Source organism: Mustela nigripes, chromosome 14 (genome assembly GCF_022355385.1).
Source record: "Mustela nigripes isolate SB6536 chromosome 14, MUSNIG.SB6536, whole genome shotgun sequence".
NCBI classification, from domain to species: Eukaryota; Metazoa; Chordata; class Mammalia; order Carnivora; family Mustelidae; genus Mustela; species Mustela nigripes.
In genome coordinates, this window is record NC_081570.1 from 35859387 (window position 1) to 35880034 (window position 20648).

The following is a 20648-nucleotide window of genomic DNA, read 5'->3' on the forward strand; positions in this document are numbered from 1 at the left end:
TTCTAACCACATGGTTGGTTTTCTAGATTGACCAGCCACCATCCTGAGTCATCTCATTTGCATAAAGTATCAGGCCCCATCATGAATATCAAAGACACTTCTGTCACTTGGGAAATTCCAACATTATGATGCTCCTTCCCAGGAACTGAGACAAAAGCCATCACATTCTTTATTACACAGTAGCCTGGTATAGATCTGGGTTGGTAGGGTTTTTCTTTTCATAATTTGAAGAAATTGTTCTGTTATTGAAGATACTCTTACATTGTTTTTAATAAAAAATCTGCTAGAATCCTTTGTTCCTCTGTATATGTCTTTCCCACCTATTACCCATCTGTTTTTAAGATTTTTATTTTTATCATGTGTTTTGAACAATTTGATTATAATGTGTTTTGGTGTAGTTTTCTTCATCTTTCTCATGCTGAGGGTTCTTGGAGACTCTTGAATATCACTTCTTCAACTATGTTTTCTGTATCCCTCACTATCTCCTCCTTTAAGGATTATTAGGCTGCTTGAAGTCATCTCAAAGCTTAGTGATGCTCTGATGATGATGGTGGTGGTGGCGGTAATGATGATGATGATGGTGGCGATGATGATTTGCAGGGACATTTTTCCTCTTGGTGTTAGTTATTTTTGACACATGTATGTTTTTTGAATCCCTAGCATTACTGTTAGCACCTGAAAGATTCTTTATGTTCTATCCCATAACCAGCACCGCACCTGGTCCTTGGAAGGGCAGTCATTGTTCGTAGGATACCCATGTTTAGGGATTTCTTTGAGGCTTTAACGGAGGAGTTTGGGGAACCAAAACAGGGCACTAGTGTAAAAGCTAGTGTAAAAGCACTAGCTTTACACTCAAGGATCAAACTGAAGATATTTGTTAATTTTGGAGTGCCATTACTTTAAAAGAATAGCAGTTTTTTTAAAGGCTTTGATAATTCTGAGGAGACCTGATACTTATTAAGGCCTGGCTATGGAAACAACTACTGTGGATCATTTCTCTCACACCCTGATAGCCTGTGCTAGCCAGGAGGTAAGAATAGATCATAAGAGATAATCCTAGACACAGAGCATGGGAAACCCAGAGTTGGGGCAAGGTTGAGAGCAGACCTAGTACATAAGGCTGTGTACCTCACTGAGGCTCCCAGTCAAGGGGATAAGTGGAAGCTGAAAATGCTTCCTCCTAATTAGTTTTCCCATAGAGAGTGTCTTTATTTATTTATTTTTACTTTTAAAAGATTTTATTTTTAAGTAATCTGTATGCCCAGCCTGGGGCTATACCCACAACCCTGAGATCAAGAGTTGCACATTCCACTGCCTGAGCCAACCAGGTGCCCTCAGAATGCCTTTATATAAAGGCATTTATATAAAGATAAATGATACAGAGGTGCTGTGTGAGAAAATGAGTATGAAGTGGGGAGGTGGACAGAGATTGGCAGAGAGGTCAGCACATCATGCAGTATGGGGCTTAACTTTGACATGGCCCTTTGGGTAGAGACACATTGACAGCTTCTGCCAGCTAGGAGCTTTTGAATACTAACCCCCAACTGGAAGTTAGGCCAGAGAAGTATGGCAGTCTTAGGTTCAAGAACTATTGTGACTAGTGCAAAGGTAAGCAATGTTTTATTTGAACCTTCTGTACTGTATGTTAGCAAGTTACAGGGAACATGTGAAAACTAATAAGAGAATGGAGGTAATTCCTATACCATGAGGAGGCTGGGCATGTTTGCAGACTTGGGGGACTTGTGTTTGGTCTCTTTTAAGGAATGCTGCTATCCTAAGTCCCTACCGGAGAACTTGAGTTTCTCTTAAGCATGCATATTTCTGGGTTAGCCTTGGATGCAGTGTGCAGAGATATATGTCCAAAAGACTTTTAGATCAGGAAGGAGTCCTGTTGCCTTTCAAGAAATGTTTAAGCATCTGCACCAGATGAATTCTTCAAGCCTTTGGAAAGTTGGGTTAACTTAACTAGGCAGATTGGAGCCTGAGGAGTTCCTAGGAAGGCAGGAAATTGACAAGTTGCTGCTGTAACTAGAATGGATGTCTGAGAGACATAGATGGTTACAGGCAACTTGGGAACAAGGGAAAAACCTATGGGCTACCAAACTTTTACAAAGAGAATTGTTGAACTCATGACGCCTGAAAACATAACCACCTGAGTGCTAATTGCCAGTGCTCGGGGAGAATACTTCCCTAAAGGTCACCACAGTCCTCCTCAGAAATAGACTTTACAGAGGGTTTCTTTTCCTTTCCCCACCCACAGGTAACAGTCCTTTGGATAGCCCCCGGAATTTCTCTCCAAATGCACCTGCTCACTTTTCCTTTGTTCCTGCCCGTAGGTAAGTTGATAGAAAACCCTGTGACTAATGTGTGTGTGGCATTTGCATGAATGTCAGTTAAATGTTAGCTTCCTCCTTTAAGGCGCTGCCTTGGGCTGTTAGCCATCAACATTCCTTTCCTGCTTTCCTCATCTTGTTCAAATTTTGCTTTCCAGATGCCCTGGGTATTTGCCTTTAGATGTTTGAATGGGCAAGTACTTACTTTATAATCCTAAGCACAAGTCCCTGGTTTCCTGAGATATCCTAGCATGATCAATGAGAAAATGGCCTCTCATCCCAAGGAGACCCAAGGTTTTACTCTTAGTCGTCAACCAGAATAAAAGTGCCTTTAATAGAGATTCCTTAGTATTTGAAAGCTGTGTCTCCTGGTGTATAACAAGCCCTTAATCATTGCATTTTGGTTGAATGAGTGATGGGGAAGAATAATGAATAGGCAAGCGCTTACAGTTGTAAACTGTGATAAGCACCACCAAGTGAAAGAACGTGCTGCTGCATGAGAGTGTAGGAAGGGAATGGCACTGGAGGATCTCTACAAGGCGGTCATGTAAGGCCTCCCTGAAGGGGACTGACTTTTAAGCTAAGACCTGAAGGATAAGAGTGAGCCTGCCATGTTGAAAGGGAGGACACAAGTGTAGGCCGTTGTAGGCAGATGGAATAGCATGTTCCATTTGTGCCCTTGTGTCTGCCTCATTATCAGGGCTTTAGGAATAAGATCAGCTAGGGGGTTTCAGGGCCCGGTATTATGATCCAAACAGGCCTGTACTGTGTTGTATGAAGTTTGTGTCATGTGTGTGGAACATGAATTCTGGGCTGTCCTCTTAACAGGACATAGTAGGAAAAGCAGCTAGGTATTGGTAGGGGTGGGGAAGAGGACTTTAGCCCTGCCAGAGTACTCAGGAATTGTGTTTGCTAGGTTACTGAGGTCAGGTTTGAACCTTACAGGATCACATGGGTTTGGAATATCACACAAAGCAAAACATTTAAGGAATTGCTAAGGATAGATCCATCAGTCCTGCATTTCACCTCAAACATACACACATTCCTAAGCAGAAAGTTTGCCCCTGCCAAGCATGACCAAATGCCAGGGGTCAAACAGATCAGTCTGTCTGATTCCATTTGATTCTCACTATAATGTATGTCTTTTCACTACAGCCATGGCCACAGAGCAGACAGGTAATAGTGGACATGATGGGGAGAGGGGCTGGGAAACTGCTATGCATGGCCAGATAATATGGTTTGTGATGTTGTGCTTGGTGAGAACTGGTTGTGCCAAGTCTTCTCTGACTGTGGGTACGAACATTTGGCCTTTCATATCTAACGAAGAAGACCCAAGGGAACCCCTGCTGGAACCAAGGCTCAGAGCTCATTTACTTAGAGGCAGGAAATGCTGATAGTTTCAAGTTTCTGAGCCTGGGGACAAGTCCTGCTCATTCCCACAAATTTCTTCAGTCACCCAGTGAGATGACCAGGCAGAGAAAACGGAGGCATCCTGTAGAGGCATTTCTTTCTGACTGCAGTAGCCTTTGCTCTTCAGATTACAGAAAAATGGCTGCCCTGCAGCTGATTTCCATTTCTTTTTAAAGAAGGAAAGATGACTTGTGAAAAGGTCTATGTGACAAGGGTTTGGCAAATTCCTCCCAGAGTTAGGCTAGTGCTGTCTTTGCCGAGCTCTGTTTTCCTGGAATTGACTTTCTTTCTCGTATAGAGCTCTCAGGACCTAACAAAAGAGGTCAGAGAGAACATCATGTTTGAACAGCCTCCTGGACATTTCTTTGCCTCAGAGACTAGGTTCCAGCAGAGCTAGCTGCCTTGGTGGCATGAAGTTTGAATCAGGTGCATGTAGCATGGAACCCTGGGCTGTCCCCTTGCAGATTCTAGTAGGAAAAGCTGCTTGGTGTTGGTGGGTGGGTGTGGGAAGGAGTGTTTTGAAAGGGGAAGCCCTGGCAAGATGGAGTCCTCTTTTTTCTCCTTCCTCTCCCTGCCTCTCTCCACCTCCCTTAACTGTGAAGCCTGGACTAAATCCCTGGGTCATGTGTTTTCTCTGAAGATTGAGGGTATTTAAATTCTAAAGGTCCTCCATTGCTAATGTTCTAAAGTTCTGTGGTAGCAGTAAGGAAGTTTTCCCCGGCTTCAACTAGAGCAGGCTATGCCCCCGAGCTTCACAAGAAAAAACACTTGTGTGACAGCACATCCCATAGTCCAGGAAAGAATGACTTGTCCATGTAATAAAAGCTTCACATGAGGTACCTGCTTGATCTTTCTCCTCCACAACAAAGCAAATGGCTCGTCCTCTGATAAGAACTTTGGGGTGAGTCCTTGCAAGAGCAGCAGGAAACCTAGCTCCAAAATCTTAGATACTGCCTCTGGCTCTTTCTTCATGAGGTTACTGCCACTCTTCACAAGCTTTCTCAAAGACTGGTTTTCTGCTTTCTGGTGGATCTTAAGTAACCTGGGACTGTTTGCCAATGATTGATTCATACCAGACCCAGATGGTGGGCCACGTCTTCCTCGTCAGTGCAATGACCAGGGAAAGACAAAGACAAAGGGCCTTCAAAAAAAGGAATAGCTGCATTTCAGTGGCTGTTCTGTCCCTGTGGTGGTGCCTATAGCTGGAATCCTGTCGTGGCTTCTCTAAAAGTGAACACGGTGCATAAATAAATAAATAAATGTGACTGCATTGAGATTATGAAGATTTTTATTTCAGTATTGAAATATAATACACAGTATTGTATAACAGATGTTCTTTTTCAAAGTCACAGACTCCTTTAGTTAGATATGTTTGTCTTTGCAGTGGAAAACATACCACCATAGGCCTCATGGAGGAGAACGACATGAAAGTCTGTACTAGACCAAGCAGTAATGTCTAGAGACAAGGAAGAGTCTATCAGTGAACCAACTGCCCAAAACAGTGCTGATGGAAAGATAGGCAGGTCCAGGGCTCAGGGTGGGGTCCTGTAGAAACTGCCTAATATTCTTAATCTTACATAGGACTGATGGACGGCGCTGGTCTTTGGCCTCTTTGCCTTCTTCAGGCTATGGAACCAACACTCCTAGCTCTACTGTCTCAGTAAGTAGTCGGATCTTACCCCGAAAAACTACCTCCTGACAGATTACCTCTGCCTATCCCTACAGGGTTGCAAAGTGGTTCTCAGTTTTTCTTCCAAAGTCAGTTTAAACTCAGAGAGATTGTTTGGAGATGAGGCTGAGTGGGGCAGTGGTGGCCCTTAACTGCCATAGCCAGATATAAATGCTAAACACCTTTGGGAAGGACTAACCAGCATGCTCTCTGGGCATAATTTTTCCAAGTGGAGTCAGAGGGGGTCTTGAGGATGGACTTTTGCTTTGCCAGATGTGGAGGACCCTAAGCATGATTCCCCTGCTTCCCTCAGCTTGCTTCTAGAACTGCGACCAAGAGCAGATAACCCCTCCCATGTCCCGAAGGCCTGGTGGACCCTCTTTCTCCTCTTTCACCTTTTCCTTTCAAAAAAGAAGGGAAGGATGATTGTTATTTGGTATTCAGGTTTGATGTGTATCAGCAAAAAAGCTGGGCCTGTCTCTAAAACTTCTCATTATGTTTTTTTAGAGGAGGTTTTAACCTAAACCACAACAGATGTCCTAATTGCTGCTATGCACAATTGACCATAATCTGAGTCTTCCTCATTGAGCAAGTTTTAATTGAAGCCAGGATGACAAGGTTGGCAAAGTCATTCTGTAAAGAGCCAGATAGTAAGTACTGTAGGCTTTGCAGGCTGAGTTGGGCAGCAGGCTGGGTGGCCTGTTCCCCGTGTCCTCCACCATTCTTCAGGTCTTCCCAGGGCAGCTTGTTGACATTTGTGACTCCCAAGCAGATAGAAGAAGTATCATTTCCTCCCTTGACTTAGATATAAGTCTAATTGGATTAATATATAATTGGATTAATATATAAGTATAATTGGATTAATTATAAATTAATCCAAAGATCTCATTGGTCTTTTAGCAGCAGTTAAGCTTCATATCTAACTTTCCCTATAATCCTTTACCCAGACAGGCGACCTTTTTAGACCTAAGGCGATACACACACACACACACACACACACACACACACACACATATGTATATATATACACACATATATGTATGTACATATATGTACGTATATATGTGTGTGTGTGTATATGTATATATATATCAATCATATAACTGTTCAGGAAATTTTAATAGATTGAACCCATAGCAGCTGCTTATTTTATTTTGATACTTTAAAATACCAATTTTACTTCCTGTCCGTGGCAATTGAGTGAAGATACTTTTTACAGCTTCTGTGCACATCATTTCCCAAAATGTGGCCAAGACAGAGCCCTGTGGAGACCTACACTGAACTGTTCACAGCCTCACGTGTTATAATATTCCATGACAGAAGCCTGTGCTGTTTGCACCCCCTCCCCCAAATTTTGATTTCTCACTTGGTATTGAGACTTACTTGTGGCAAGAGAGCTTTCTTTGTGTGGTGCTGCAGCTTTGACTCCGAATGGCTTTGAATATTTAAGCCTCAGATTCTTCATCAGTTGATGAACAGAAGCTGAGCTAGTGAGGTTAGAGTTGCCTGCTCTCTTAGTCTTGTCAGGAAAGGGGCCCTTCGCTGATTCTGGTGCTGTACCGGGCTGTCCCTGTGGCTGCTGCATCTGTGGGATACTTGCAGGAGCATGACTCGCTCCCTCACGTGGTCTCTTTGCTTGGCAGTGGACTCATTGTCTGCAATCTCAGTCATTGGGCCATGTTTGGAATTCTTCATCATTTTCAGGTCAGGTCTAACCTTTGGGTTCCAGATCTAAAAGTAATTTTCTTCCCTGCCAGATTTTCTTGCCTACTTGTGTCCTTAGAGTCTGGTCACAGCCTGTCTAGCCTCAGCCATGCCAGTTGTCTTTTGGGTAGCCAAAAGGAAACATTACTGAGTTCTCCTAATATTGTGGAAGGGAAAACTTACAGGGATTTATTTGTAGGCTGGATATACCTGGGACAGTTCCCAAGCCAGGAAGCATGATTTATTAATCACTTGCCATTCCAACTAGCCAATAGCTTCACTGAGGGCAGAGCATCCATGCAGAAGAATCAGCCTTTTGCCTCCCAAAGAGATTCCCTAGGTAGTTATGGAGCTCCCACACCTTGTGAATGCCTGGGTCCAACTGCCTGCCAGACTCATGAAGGCTCCTAGTATCTTGGCTTCTTCAGGACTGAAGGCTCAGAAGGAGTAGAGAGGGGAATCATGCACAATGGAGGCTAAAAGGACAAGGGCTGCTTTGGGTTCCCTGTGGGTTTACATTGACTAGCAAGTCCTCTCTGTGCCTGGACTGCCCTTAGATATGTCTGTAATGCTGCTTGTTGTTTTTCTCTCTAGTCTTCATGTTCCTCACAGGAGAAACTCCACCAGTTGCCCTTCCAGCCCACAGCTGATGAGTTGCACTTTTTGACGAAGCATTTCAGCACAGAGAGTGTTCCAGATGAGGAGGGACGGCAGTCCCCAGCCATGCGGCCCCGCTCTCGCAGCCTCAGGTGAGGGCTACTCTCTGCCCGCTGCCCTAGGGCCTGTGGAGCCCAGCTTATGTGCACAGCAAAGGAATAGGCAAACATTTATAAAGGACAAGAGAGTAAAGAATTTAGGCTTTGGACGCCACACGGTCTCTGGGGCAGCTACTTAACTGCTGTTGTAGCGTGAAAGCATCCACAGCCTTTCGGTAAACTTTATTAACGAAGACAGGCAGCAGGCCAGGTTTGGTCAGTGGGCCGTAGGTTGCCAACCCGGGGCTCCGCTCAAATGAGCCAAGGCCAGTGGTGCTCAGGTTGCCTGATGACGCTGCCAAGAGATCCCTCTCTTTTCTCCTAGAATGTAGTTAGCAGTGGAAAGATACTTAAGCTCCATGTAGTAAAAGGAGAGTGATAGTATCGTCCATTCTGATAGTACCTGGCTGTGGCACCCACAGGCCCAGACCACAGGAACTAAGCAGCAAAGAAAGGTGCTGAAGTTCACCCTTGTGGCTGACCTGGGGAAGAAGCCTGCTTCAGAAGCAGCATGAAATGCCCATCGGAATCTCACTCATTTCCCTGAATCACCTGGGCTCATCAAACCAAACAAAGCTTAGCAGTTGATTTATCTGTGAATTCCTTCGATTGATTAGCTCTTTTCTTTGACATTAGCTGGTAAAATAATGCCAAAATTCCAGGTTAAGGAAGAGGGTGAAAATTAAAATGGGCATGGCTTTAATGACTGAGTTCAGCTTTCCAGAATCCCTGGAAAATAATTAATTGGCTAATATGTTCACAGTGGGAGCCCAAAGGAGCAGGGTCTTCCACAAAGAATCCCCTCAGGTTATGTTGCTACTCTGAGTATCAGGGAGTTAGCTGAGCCAGATCACAAAGACTGGTTCAAGTTCAGAGACTGATGAAGATGATCATGGGGACTGCTGTGCAAAGGATCAAAAACACAAGTGAGTTTTTGTGTAGTGTGGATCCCAGTGCCTTTCTTTGTCTCACTCAGAGGAACACCTGAATCTTGGTGCTTTCTGCAATCCACAGGGTAAACAGTTCATTTTTAGCCCATTTGAGACCGAGAGGGATATAGTATATCAGGGAAATCCCTGCTATATTACTCTTAAAATACTTGGTAATGTGTATGGATACAGCAAGCAGACCATGGCCCACTCCAAGGAGGAAAAGCAGAGAACAATTCTGAACTTCGCTCAGCCCGGGTCATGTGTCAGGGGCACCAAACTGGTGGCAGGACTCAAATATCCATTCATTTGTATGGCTCAAACTTTGAAATCCTTTAAGAAGATATAACTGCACATGGGCCAAAGAGGAAAATTTAGATGACCCAGGCTAATAACTCCCTGCACGCTGGACTGGCCTCATTTATCTCTCAGATCAAAGCCCAAGTTGGTCTCATTGGCTGCAGCTTGTTTGTTTGGAAAGGATACATATATACACAGTCTTCCTTTGGTTTTTCTGTGGTGGTTTGATTTGATTCGATTCCTAGAACATGCTGGGATATACTCAAAACACCGCTGGCCAAAGCAAAGACCCAGAAAGTCCTGTTCTGGGGGAGGTTATCCTAGGAAAGCCACAAGTAGACTCAGGAGTGTTTTCCTCCTTTCTAGGCCTTTTCAGGCCCTGGCAGAGGTCTTTGTGGAAAGCCAGGCTTCTTATAGGAAGGTAGCCTTTTTCCAGATGGCACTATTTGAGCTAAACAAGGTGTGCTGAGAGCTTCAGGAAAAAAAGAAGGCTCTAGAACCCAGCACTCTTAAGGTGGGAATGTGTGGGTGCTGCAGACAGTGGGAGGGCAGGGACTCTGGGAATGGTCATCTTTCTTCTTGAGAGTTCCATGGCTCTAAAATAACACAATTGTTTCTTTCTTATTTAGTCCTGGACGGTCCCCAGTTTCCTTTGACAGTGAAATTATAATGATGAATCATGTATACAAAGAAAGATTCCCCAAGGTAAGGATCCTGAAGATGGCTGCCCTGCGGGAAGACTGGGGCTAAGGGGTGGAGCGCTCTCACCAGAGGCAATAAGAAGAACAGAAAGGCACTCAGGAGGAGGAGGAGGCTACAAGCACAAGGCTGCTGGCCTGTTGGAGTAGAGGCAGGCAGCAGAGGACTGTGAGTTTGGGGCTCGTATTTGCAGGGCCTCTATTTCTCCACTCCCCAGAGAGGTGTCTAGAGGGAGATGTTAGAAAGCTGTTCCCCCATATGTTATGGGGAAGGAAAGGACTGGGACCTTGTTTCTAACCACGCGCATCAGGGTCACAAGTCAGGGTCCCTGCAGATCGGGATTGGCTGTCAGAAAGCATGTTCGTTCTGTGCAGATTTCTTTAGCAGTGCCTCGTCTCCAGGCCTGGAGTGTGCACGGACTGGTGTGCTGGACTGGCAGGAGGTTGGCTGGAGGGAATAGAAGGGTGGGAGACAGTTTTCAAGCAGTAAACTGCTGAGAAAGGAAGGCAGATTACTCTCCTGAGAGAGTTGAGAACTAGTCTTTGTGGCTGTGCGGTTTGGCTAGAAACCGTTGTGTATGTGGAACCCAGGGACTTGTTTTCCATTTGCATTTCTTTTTGGACATGACGTATCTATGCGCTCTGACCTCACCTCCTCATGACAGGCCCTGTTCCTGGAGAACATAACCAGCTCTGTCAGAACCAGGGCACTGACACAGGCTCCCTGTTCAGGACAACAAGGAGCATAGAACCCTCAAGCCTCTTGTCCAGACTTCCATGGGTCTACCTATTCCTCTGAGTGTAGGGGCTACAATGTGTGGTGGTTCCCTGCTCTTCTGAGAGTGTCCTTTTTCTAGACTCCAGTATAGTCTCCTGGACACACATGGATGGCTTAGGGAAATGATGTGAAGCCCTGTGCTTTCCCTCTTGACATACACAGTGAAGGTTAGCAGTAAGGAAGGACATACACCCTTGAACCAGACTGAATGGGTTAAAATCTGCTTCTACCATTTACTAGCTATAGGACCCTGGACAGATTTTTTTTTTTTTTAAAGATTTTATTTGAGAGAGAGAGAGCAGATAGTGACAGAGATAACGAGAGAGAGCATAAATGGGGAGGAGATGGAGGAGCAGGCTCCCTCTGAGCAAGGAGCCCAGTACAGGGCTTGATCCTAGAACTCTGGGATCATGACCTGAACTAAGGGCAGACACTTATCTGACTGGCCACCCAGGAGCCCCTACCCTGGACAGGTGGTTTAACTTCTCTGAGCTTCATTTGCCTCATTTGTAGTTTGGGATAATAAGAGCATTTATCTCATAGAGAGTTTGTGAAGATTAATGAGCATTAAACAATTCTAACTGGGCCCAGAACATAGTAAGCACTCAGTAAGTGTGAGCTGTTATTTCTCTGCTGCCCTGGGCCCTATGGTCTATGTCTTCTAGCCTGGAAGCAGGCTTTAGAGAATAAGAGTGAGGAAGAGGGGCACAATAGTCAGCTAAGGAATCATGTTGTTATGCTTGATCCTTTATAATGAAGTTTAGGAGTTGGGGGTGGGTTAAAATGGACCTTAAATTTGGTTGCATGAATACAGCTAGATAGTTTCAAATAATTCTGAGTACCTAAGAAATCAGTCAAAGATCAGAGACAAGAAATGCTTAATTCTGCAAGTAGAAAAGTGACCACTTTTGGGGAGGTAGAAGGTGCAGAGACTTGAATCCAGGGTGATATGTCAGGATACGGTGGAGGGAAGGGAGCCTGCTTAAGGAAGCTACCGCAAAGTATTATAAGCAGCAGAGTGCAAAATTGGAAGTCTGCTTTTCAGAAGTCTGCTATAGTGGGGTACATCCCTTGTTTAAAGGTGCTCAGGTGGCGAAATGGGGTGTATTCCCAGGGTCCATAGCTTGGTTTCAGGATCCCTGGGCTCACAAGAAGAGAGGGGGTGTATGAGTGTGGCAGAGTTCCCAGGCACAAGAGTGGTGAAAACGGTTAGAAACAGTGAGTCTAGGTACCGGCTTTCTGCTCTTTGTTGCCATAAACTGTGAACTGCTGTGCAATCATGGTACCACTTTCTGGGCAGGGGACCATCCAGCAAAAGGGAGAAGGAAGGGGAGGATCCCCGCCCTCCCCTGCGAGAAAGAGCACTGGTCCATGCTACAGGTGTCCATAAAATCTGGAGTTTTGAAGGGTGCCTGGGTGGCTCAGTCAGTTAAGCGTCTGCCTTCGGTTCAGGTCAAGATCTCAGGGTCCTGGGTTCGAGCTCTGCATAGGGCTCCCAGCTCAGTGGGGAGTCTTCTCCTTCTCCCTTCGTGCGCTCATGCTCTCTCTCAAATAAGTAAATAAATCTTTTTTTTTAAAAATGGAGTTTTGAAACTCACCCATGTGCTTGAGATGAAAACACTCAGGCACAGGCCAGGTGAGCACAGAATTCTGAGGAAAACCAGGGAAACAAGAGTGATTGACTGCTTTTCTGTGAGGGCTCACCAAAGAGTTGGTGAAGGGGGCATGAACTTTGAGCTCTGGGGCTAGAGATCAGCCTCCATTTTCATCCCTTCCGTTGGTGCTGAAAGCCTTCAGGGAGCAAAACAGCAGCACATAATAGAATCCCGAGCCGCTTACACCAAGCCTTGACTCACTTTGCACTGAAGGCAAATTTCCACTAGGGCAAGTACATCTGAGAATTAGTGTCCCCTCTCCCAAAAGAGCAGCTTCAACAACTGGCTCACATCAAGTTTACTGATCATACATGGCTGCAGACCTTCAGCTTTATATATATAGTATTTGTTGTTTTGATTTTTTTAATACTTTAGTCTTTCAGTATTTTTTTTGTTATTTTATTTTTTCAATTCTTTTTAAATTTAAAAATTTTTAACATGTACATTATATTTATTTTGTGTTGCATTGTATTTTATTTTGTGTATATATAAATATATGTATTTTATTTTGTGTTTACATATATAAGTTTTTCCTTCTTTCCTGTCTGGGATCTACTTTCTTAAAATAAGCAGACCAAAACACACCCAGGATCTAGTTTTTTGTTTTGTTTTGTTTCTTGTTTGGGTTTTTTTTTCTTGTTTTGTTTTTGTTCTGTTTTGTTTTGTTTTCTGTTGTCATCGTTATTTTTTTTCTATTCTATTTTTTTGTGGATAAAATGATGGGATGGAGAAATTCACCCCAAAAGAAAGAACAGACGGTATTACTCATTGCCAGGGATTTAATCAATAGAGATATAAGTAAGATGTCTGAACTAGAATTTAAAATGATTATAAAAATACTAGCTGGGCTTGAAAAAAACATAGAAGACACTATAGAATTCCAAGAGGCAGTCCTAAATGGAGGCTATAAAAATGAGAATGAATGAGGCAGAAGAGTGAGTCAGTAATATAGAAGATAAAATGATGAAAAATAAAGAAGCTGAAAAGAAGAGAGAAAGAAAACTACTGGATCATGAAGGGAAACTTAGAGAATTCAGCAACTCCAGAAAACAAAATAATATCCAGATAATAGGGGTCCCAGAAGATGTGGAGCGGGAGAGAGGGGCAGAAGGTTTATTTGAACAAATTATAGCTGAGAACTTTCCTATTCTGAGGACGGAAACAGGCATTTCAAGTTCAGGAGACACAGAGAACCCCCCTCAAAATCAATTAAAATAGATCAACACCTCAGCATATAATAGTGAAGCTTGCAATTTTAAAAGCTTCACTATTATTTCAGAAGCTTCATTTCAAAAATGAAGACAAAATCCTGAAAGCAGCTTGGGACAAGAGGTCCTTAACCTTCAAGGGTAGACACATTTGGGTGGCAGACCTCTTCACAGAGACGTGGCCGGCCAGAAAAGACAGACGTGATATATTCAATGTGCTAAGTGGGAAAAATATGCAGCTGAGAATGCTTTATCCAGTAAGGCTGTCATTCAGAAAGGGAGAAAGAGTTTCCAGGACAAACAAAAACTAAGGAATTTGTGAACACTAAACCAGCCCTGCAAGAAATACTAAAGGAGATCCTTTGAGCAGAAAGTAAAAGTAACAAAGACCAGAAAGGAATAGAGACAATCTACAGGAGCATTGACTTTACAGGTAATACAGCAGCACTGAATTCATATCTCTCAGTGATTACTCTGAATGTAAATGGACTAAATGCTCCAATCAAAAGACACAGGGTGTCAGAATGGATTTAAAAAACAAGATCCAGGGACCCTTGTTTGGCTCAGTCAGTTAAGCGTCTGTCTTTGGCTCAGGTAATGATCCCAGGGTCCTGGGATCAAGTCCCCCATTGGTCTCCCTGCTCAGTGAGGAGCCTGTTTCTCTCTCTCCCACTCCCCTTGCTTATGTTCTCTCTCTCGCTCTCTCTCGTTCTGTGTCAAATAAATAAATAAAATATTTTTTAAAAAATTTTTTAAATGAATGGGTCAACCAAAAAATTAAAGAATTTTTTTAAAAACATGGAAGCAAATGAAAATGAAAACACAACAGTTCAGAACCTTTGGGATGGACCAAAGGCAGTCCTAAGAGGGAAGTATAGCTATACAGGCCTTCCTCAAGAAACAAGAAAAGTCTTAAATACACAGCATAAGCTTACACCTAAAGGAGCTGGAAAAAGAACAGTAAATAAAGCCTAAATCCAGCAGGAGAAGAGAAATAATAAAGATTAGAGCAAAAGTTAATGACATAGAATTAAAAAAAAAAAACAAAAACCAGTGGAACAGATCAACTAAACTAGGAGCTCTTTCTTTGAACGGATTAATGATGAATAAACCCCTAACCAGATTTACCAAAAAATAAAAGAGAAAGGATCCAAGTAAATCAAATCATAAATGAAAGAGGAGCAATTACAATCAACACCGAAGAAATACAATTATAAGAGAATATTATGAGCAATTATATACCAACAAATTAGGCAGTCTGTAAGAGATGGATGCATTCCTAGAAATATATAAACTACCAAAACTGAAACAGGAAGAAGTAGAAAACCTGAACAGACCCATAACCAGCAAAGAAATTGAATCAGTAATCAAAAATACCCCCCCAAAAAAAAACAAGTTTAATTCTTTAAACTCTTTACCAAGAGTTTAAAGAATTAATACCTATTATTCTGAAACTGTTTGAAAAAATAGAAATGCCCATCTGTACCCTAATGCTCATAGCAGCAAGGGCCACAGTCACCAAACTGTAGAAAGAACCCAGATGCCCTTCAGTGGATGAATGGATAAGGAAGATGTGGTCCATATACACTATGGAGTATTATGCCTCTATCCGAAAGGATGAATACCCAACTTTTGTAGCAACATGGACGGGACTGGAAGAGATTATGTTGAGTGAAATAAGCCAAGCAGAGAGAGTCAATTATCATATGGTTTCACTTATTTGTGGAGCATAACAAATAACATGGAGGACATGGGGAGATGGAGAGGAGAAGGGAGTTGGGGGAAATTGGAGGGGGAGATGAATCATGAGATACTATGAACTCTGAAAAACAATTTGAGGGTTTTGAAGGTGCAGGGGGTGGGAGGTTGGGTGAGCTTCATGGTGGGTATTACGGAGGGCATGTATTGGACAGAACACTGGGTGTGGTACATAAACAAGGAATTCTGGTACACTGAAAAGAAATTTAAAAAATAAAATTTAAAAAAAATTAATACTTTCTGGGGCACCTGGGTGGCTCAGTGGGTTGAGCCTCTGCCTTCGGCTCAGGTCATGATCTCAGGGTCGTGGGATCGAGCCCCACATTGGGCTCCCTGCTCAGTGAGGAGACTGCTTCCCTCTCTCTTTCTCTCTCTCTCTCCCTCTCTCTGCCTGCATCTCTGCCTACTTGGGATCTCTGTCAAATAAATAAAATCTTTAAAAAAAATTAATACTTTCTGAGAGTTCAACATTAAAAGTCAGCCTTTTGGCAAAGGAAAATAAAAGAAACAGAAGGCAAACTTTCAAACTCCTTCTGTGAGGCCAGCATTACCTTGATCCCAAAACCAGACAAAAATCCCACCAAAAAGGAGAATTACAGACCAAAATCCCTGGTGAACATGGATGCAGAAATTCTCACCAAGATAGTAACTAGTAGGACCCAACAGTACATTAAAAGGATTATTCACCACAACCAAGTGGGATTTATTCCTGGGCAGCAAGGGTGGTTCAACATTCACATATCAATCAGTATGATATACTACATAAATAAAGGACAAGAACTATATGATCCTCTCAGTAAATGCAGAAAAAGCATTTGGCAAGATTCAGCATCCTTTCTTGATAAAAATTCTCCACCATGGAGGGATATAGGGTACATACCTCAATATCATAAAAGCCAAACACAGAAAACCCACAGCAAATATCTTCGTCAATGGGGAAAAACAGAGCTTTTCCCCTAAGGAAGGTCGGGAACATGACGGGGATGTCCACTCTCACCATGGTTGTTCAACCTAGTATTTTAAGTCCTAGTCTTGGCAGTCAGACAACAGAAAGAAATAAAAGGCATCCAGATCAGTAAAGAAGAAGTCAGACTTTCACTCTTCACAGACAACACGATAATCTATTTAGACAACCCAAAAGACTCCATCAAAAAATTGCTAGAACTGATAGAGGAATTCAGCAAAATCGCGGGATATAAAATCAGTTTCCAAAAGTCAACTGCATTTCTATACACTAACAATGAAGCAGAAGAAAGAGAAATCAAGGAATCAACCCCATTTACAATTGCACCAAAACCCATAAGACACCTAAGAATAAACCTAACCAAAGAGGTAAAAGGATCTGTACTCTGAACACTATAGAACACCCATGAAAGAAATTGAAGAAGACACAAAGAAATGGAAAAATATTCCATGCTCATGGATTGGAAGAAAAAATACTGTGAAAATATCTGTGCTACCTAAAGCAAGCTACACATTCAATGCAATTCTTATCAAAATACCACCAGCATTTTTTAGAGCTGGAACAAACAATCTTAAAATATGTATGGAACCAGAAAAGATCCCAAATAGCCAAAGCAGTGTTGAAAAAGAAAACCAAAGCTGGAGGCATCACAATTCTGGACTTCAAACTATACTACAAAGGTTGTAATCATCAAGATAGTACAGTACTGGCACAAAAACAGACACAGAAAGCAATGAAATAGAATAGAGAATCCAGAAATGGATTCTTAACTCTGTGATCAGCTAATCTTCGACAAAGCAGGAAAGAATATCCAATGGAAAAGAGACAGTCACTTCAACAAATGGTGTTGGGAAAATTGGATAGCCGCGTGCAGAAGAATGAAACTGGACCATTTCCTTACACCACACACAAAAATAGACTCAAAATGAATGAAAGACCTCAAAATCCTAGAAGAGAACCCAGGTGGCAACCTCTTTGACCTCAGTCACAGCAAATTCTTGCTAGACATGTCTCCAAAGGCAAGAGAAACAAAGGGAAAAATGAATTATTGGGACTTCATCAAGATAAAAATCTCTTGCATAGCAAGAGAAACAGTCAACAGAACTAAAAGGCAACCTGTGTAATGGGAGAAAATATTTGCAAATGCTGCATCAGATAAAGGTCTAGTATCCAAAATCTATAAAGAACTTCTCAAACTCAACACCAAAAGAACCAAAAAAATCCGGTTAAGAAATAGGCAGAGGATATGAACAGACATTTCTGCAAAGAAGACATACAAATGGCCAAAAGACACATTTAAAAAAATTTTCCACATCACTCACTTGGCATCAGGGAAATACAAATCAGAATCACAATGAGATACTACTACCTCACACCAATCAGAATGGCTAAAATTAACAAGTCAGGAAACAACAGATGTTGGCAAGGATGCAGAAAAAGGGGAACCCTCTTGGGTTGTTGGTAGGAATGCAAACTGGTGCAGCCACTCTGGAAAACAGTAAGAAGGTTCCTCAAAAAGTTATAAATAGATCTACCCTACAACCCAGTGATTACACTAGGTATTTATCCAGAGGATACAAATGTAGTGACTTGAAGGGACACATGACACCCCAGTGTTTATAGCAGCAATGACCACAATAGCCAAACTATGGAAAGAGCCCAGATGTCTGATGACAGTTGAATATATAAAGAAGATGTCGTATTTATATCCTATGGAATATTACTCAGCCATGAAAGAGAATGAAATCTTGCTACCTGCAATGATGTGGATGGAACAAAAGTGTATTATGTTAAGTGAAATAAGTCAGAGGAAGACCAATGCCATATGATTTTACTCATGTGAAATTTAAGAAACAAAACAGATAAACAGAGGGGAAGGGAAGGAAAAATAGATGAAAATAGAGAGGGAGGCAAACCAAAAGAGATGCTGAACTATAAGAAACAAAAGGAGGGTTGCTGGAAAGGAGGTGGGTGGGGGGAGGGGGAAGTGGGCAATGAGGAGGGCATGTGATGTAACGAGCACCGAGTAGTACGTGCAACGGATAAATCACTAAATTCCGCCCCTGAAACTAATAATAGACTATAGGTTAAATAAATTGAATTTAAATGAAATTTTTTTTAAAGTTTAGGAGTATGTAGTGTTTAAAATGCACCTCACATGTTTCGTCCCTCTCCTCATATGTGTTACATATAGTATTGTCATTCTAGCGTTGCATGTGCTTTGTATGGATGTCTCCATCAATGTTAAGATGCACCCTTAGAGAAAAATGTATTAAGATTCCTTTTCTTCCATCCTTTTTCCCTCCCCCTGTCTTTCTCTCTTCACACACCATATACCTGTGTGCACATATACTTAGATACATGTTTGTATTCACATAAACGAATATAATGGCTCTAGATGGTTTCACATAAGCACTTTCACTACATAACTAATTGGCTGCTAGGCAATTCTGCTGTAAAACCTAAGATCCCCCAAAATAAATGAAGAACATTCATTAGAGAGGCATAATGAAACAAAAAACAAATAACAAAATTAAAAGGCTATTGCAAAATACAAAATATTTTAATACATTCAAAATGTATAGTGTAGATTCATGGCAATACAGCACAAATGACTGATTTTATTTTGATTCTACCTCTGCACTTGTCTTCAAAGTCTTTTGGTTATAATATTAGACATTTTGGGTTTGCTTGTGATTCATCTTCTTGCTTGGCTTTGCACTTTTTCTTTTTTCACCAAAATTTCATCCTTCATTAAGAGTATTAGTTTCTACATACAAGGATACTTTTTTTTTTTTTAAGATTGATTGATTTGAGAAAGAGCAAGCATGAGCAGGAGGGGCAGAGGGAGAAAGAGCGAGAGTCCTAAGCAGACTCCAAGCCAAGTGCAGAGCCCAGTGCGGGCCTGATATTACAACCTGAGCCAAAACCAAGAGCCAGGCACTTAACTGACTCGACCACACAGCCACCTCACGAGGATAAGTATTTATAACTAAGCCTTGTGTTGTGTTGTGAAAGCCTTCCATGCTGTTGTTTGTCCTTAGCATATTGTCACATGTCCGTTTATAGACGTTCCAGATTATGTGGGAAATGTAGGTTCAAAATTCTGAGCCACTGTGTAGACTATTACGAAGGCTAGGATTTGTATGAAGAATGAGAGTACTGCATCATTGGAGAAATGAAACCAAACTGTCAAATGAAACTGTCAACCAGTTATTGTTTTCCTTTACAGCAAAATTGCTTTATGGCCAATTAGTTATGCTTATGGTGAAAATATCTCTCACACACACCCCTGAACACACACTGGAAATCAGAAATTGCCCCCTAGTGGCAAAGGAAAGAAGGCCAAGTCCTAGATAGGCAGCCAGAAACTTGTTAACTGGTGTAATTTATCATTTGGCGTGACTATGCAGTTAGGTCCCCAAGAAGCTTCTGAGCCAGACACCTCTTCTGCCCTGCTGAGGGTCCAGGTCCATGAGGAGGCAGGTTCACACCTTCAGTAAACACTCTTTGAGCATCTGCTTAGTCCACTTGGGTCCTAAGGTCAAGTAAGAGGCTCCTGAGATAAATCAAATTCTCTCTGACGTGAAATTCCCAGTGCAGAGAAGTCTTTAGAAAGCAGCAGTGTCCATGCAGTAAGATTATGCAGTTGGGAGGGCCAGTGGCAGCACAGAGGAAAGGAAATCCTAGGTGGCCTGGAGGAATCAAAGACTTCCCAGAGGAGGGACACCTGGGTGGCTTAGTGGGTTAAGCCTCTGCCTTCGGCTCAGGACATGATCCCAGGGTCCTGGGATCAAGCCTCACATCGGACTCTCTGCTCAGCAGGGAGCCTGCTTCCTCCTCTCTCTCTCTCTCTGCCTGCCAAATAAGTAAAATCTTAAAAAAAAAATAGACTTCCCAGAGGAGAGACAGACAATGTGGGAACTGAAATTGGAAGGAATGCTAGGAGTTTGCCAGGCTGGCCTGGCAGGTGAAGGAGCCACACACAAGGAACAACATCAACAGGCCTGAGCTAGCCCATTAAAGGGTGGGGGGCAGGGGGTGGGGGTGGGGAGCAGCAACCACTTCCATGTCCTCAGAGCAAAAGAGCATACCCTCCAAGGAGTGGGGGAGAGAGACAAGGCCAGATGAGAGAGGGCCTGGACTAGAATGTTTTTGTTTGTTTTAAAGATTTGTTTATTTATTTTAGAGACAGAGACAGTACATGAGGGAGGGGAGGGGCAAAGGGAGAGGAGAAGCAGACTCCCCACTCCCCATGCAGGGCTTGATCTAACAACCCCAAGATCACACAACCTGGGCGGAAACCAAGAGTTGGACGCTTAACCCACTGAATAGCCCCTTGGCTGTTTTGATTTAACTTAAGGGTCATCTTATCATGTGTGTAGCCATCAGGTTCCCCAAATGCAGGATCGGGAAACCAGGATCACAGAGCTTATCCTCGGGCTGAGCTCCCGACTAAGCTGCAACTAGAAGGGAAGTGTCACTTT

The 20648-nt window shown here is 42.7% G+C and overlaps 1 protein-coding gene across 9 annotated transcripts in view; it reads left to right on the forward strand.

Annotated features, from left to right (window-relative positions):
- Positions 1-20648, forward strand: part of MAST2 (microtubule associated serine/threonine kinase 2) — a 212254-nt gene that overhangs the window by 172457 nt on the left and 19149 nt on the right. For 7 of the 9 annotated variants that reach the window (XM_059374594.1, XM_059374601.1, XM_059374596.1 and 4 more), the window contains 5 exons: positions 2261-2336; positions 3489-3509; positions 5325-5403; positions 7711-7865; positions 9730-9805. In XM_059374594.1, coding sequence (XP_059230577.1) covers positions 2261-2336; positions 3489-3509; positions 5325-5403; positions 7711-7865; positions 9730-9805 — 407 coding nt within the window. The remainder of the gene's footprint in view (positions 1-2260; positions 2337-3488; positions 3510-5324; positions 5404-7710; positions 7866-9729; positions 9806-20648) is intronic. The other 2 variants (XM_059374597.1, XM_059374598.1) reach the window with 1 other exon arrangement.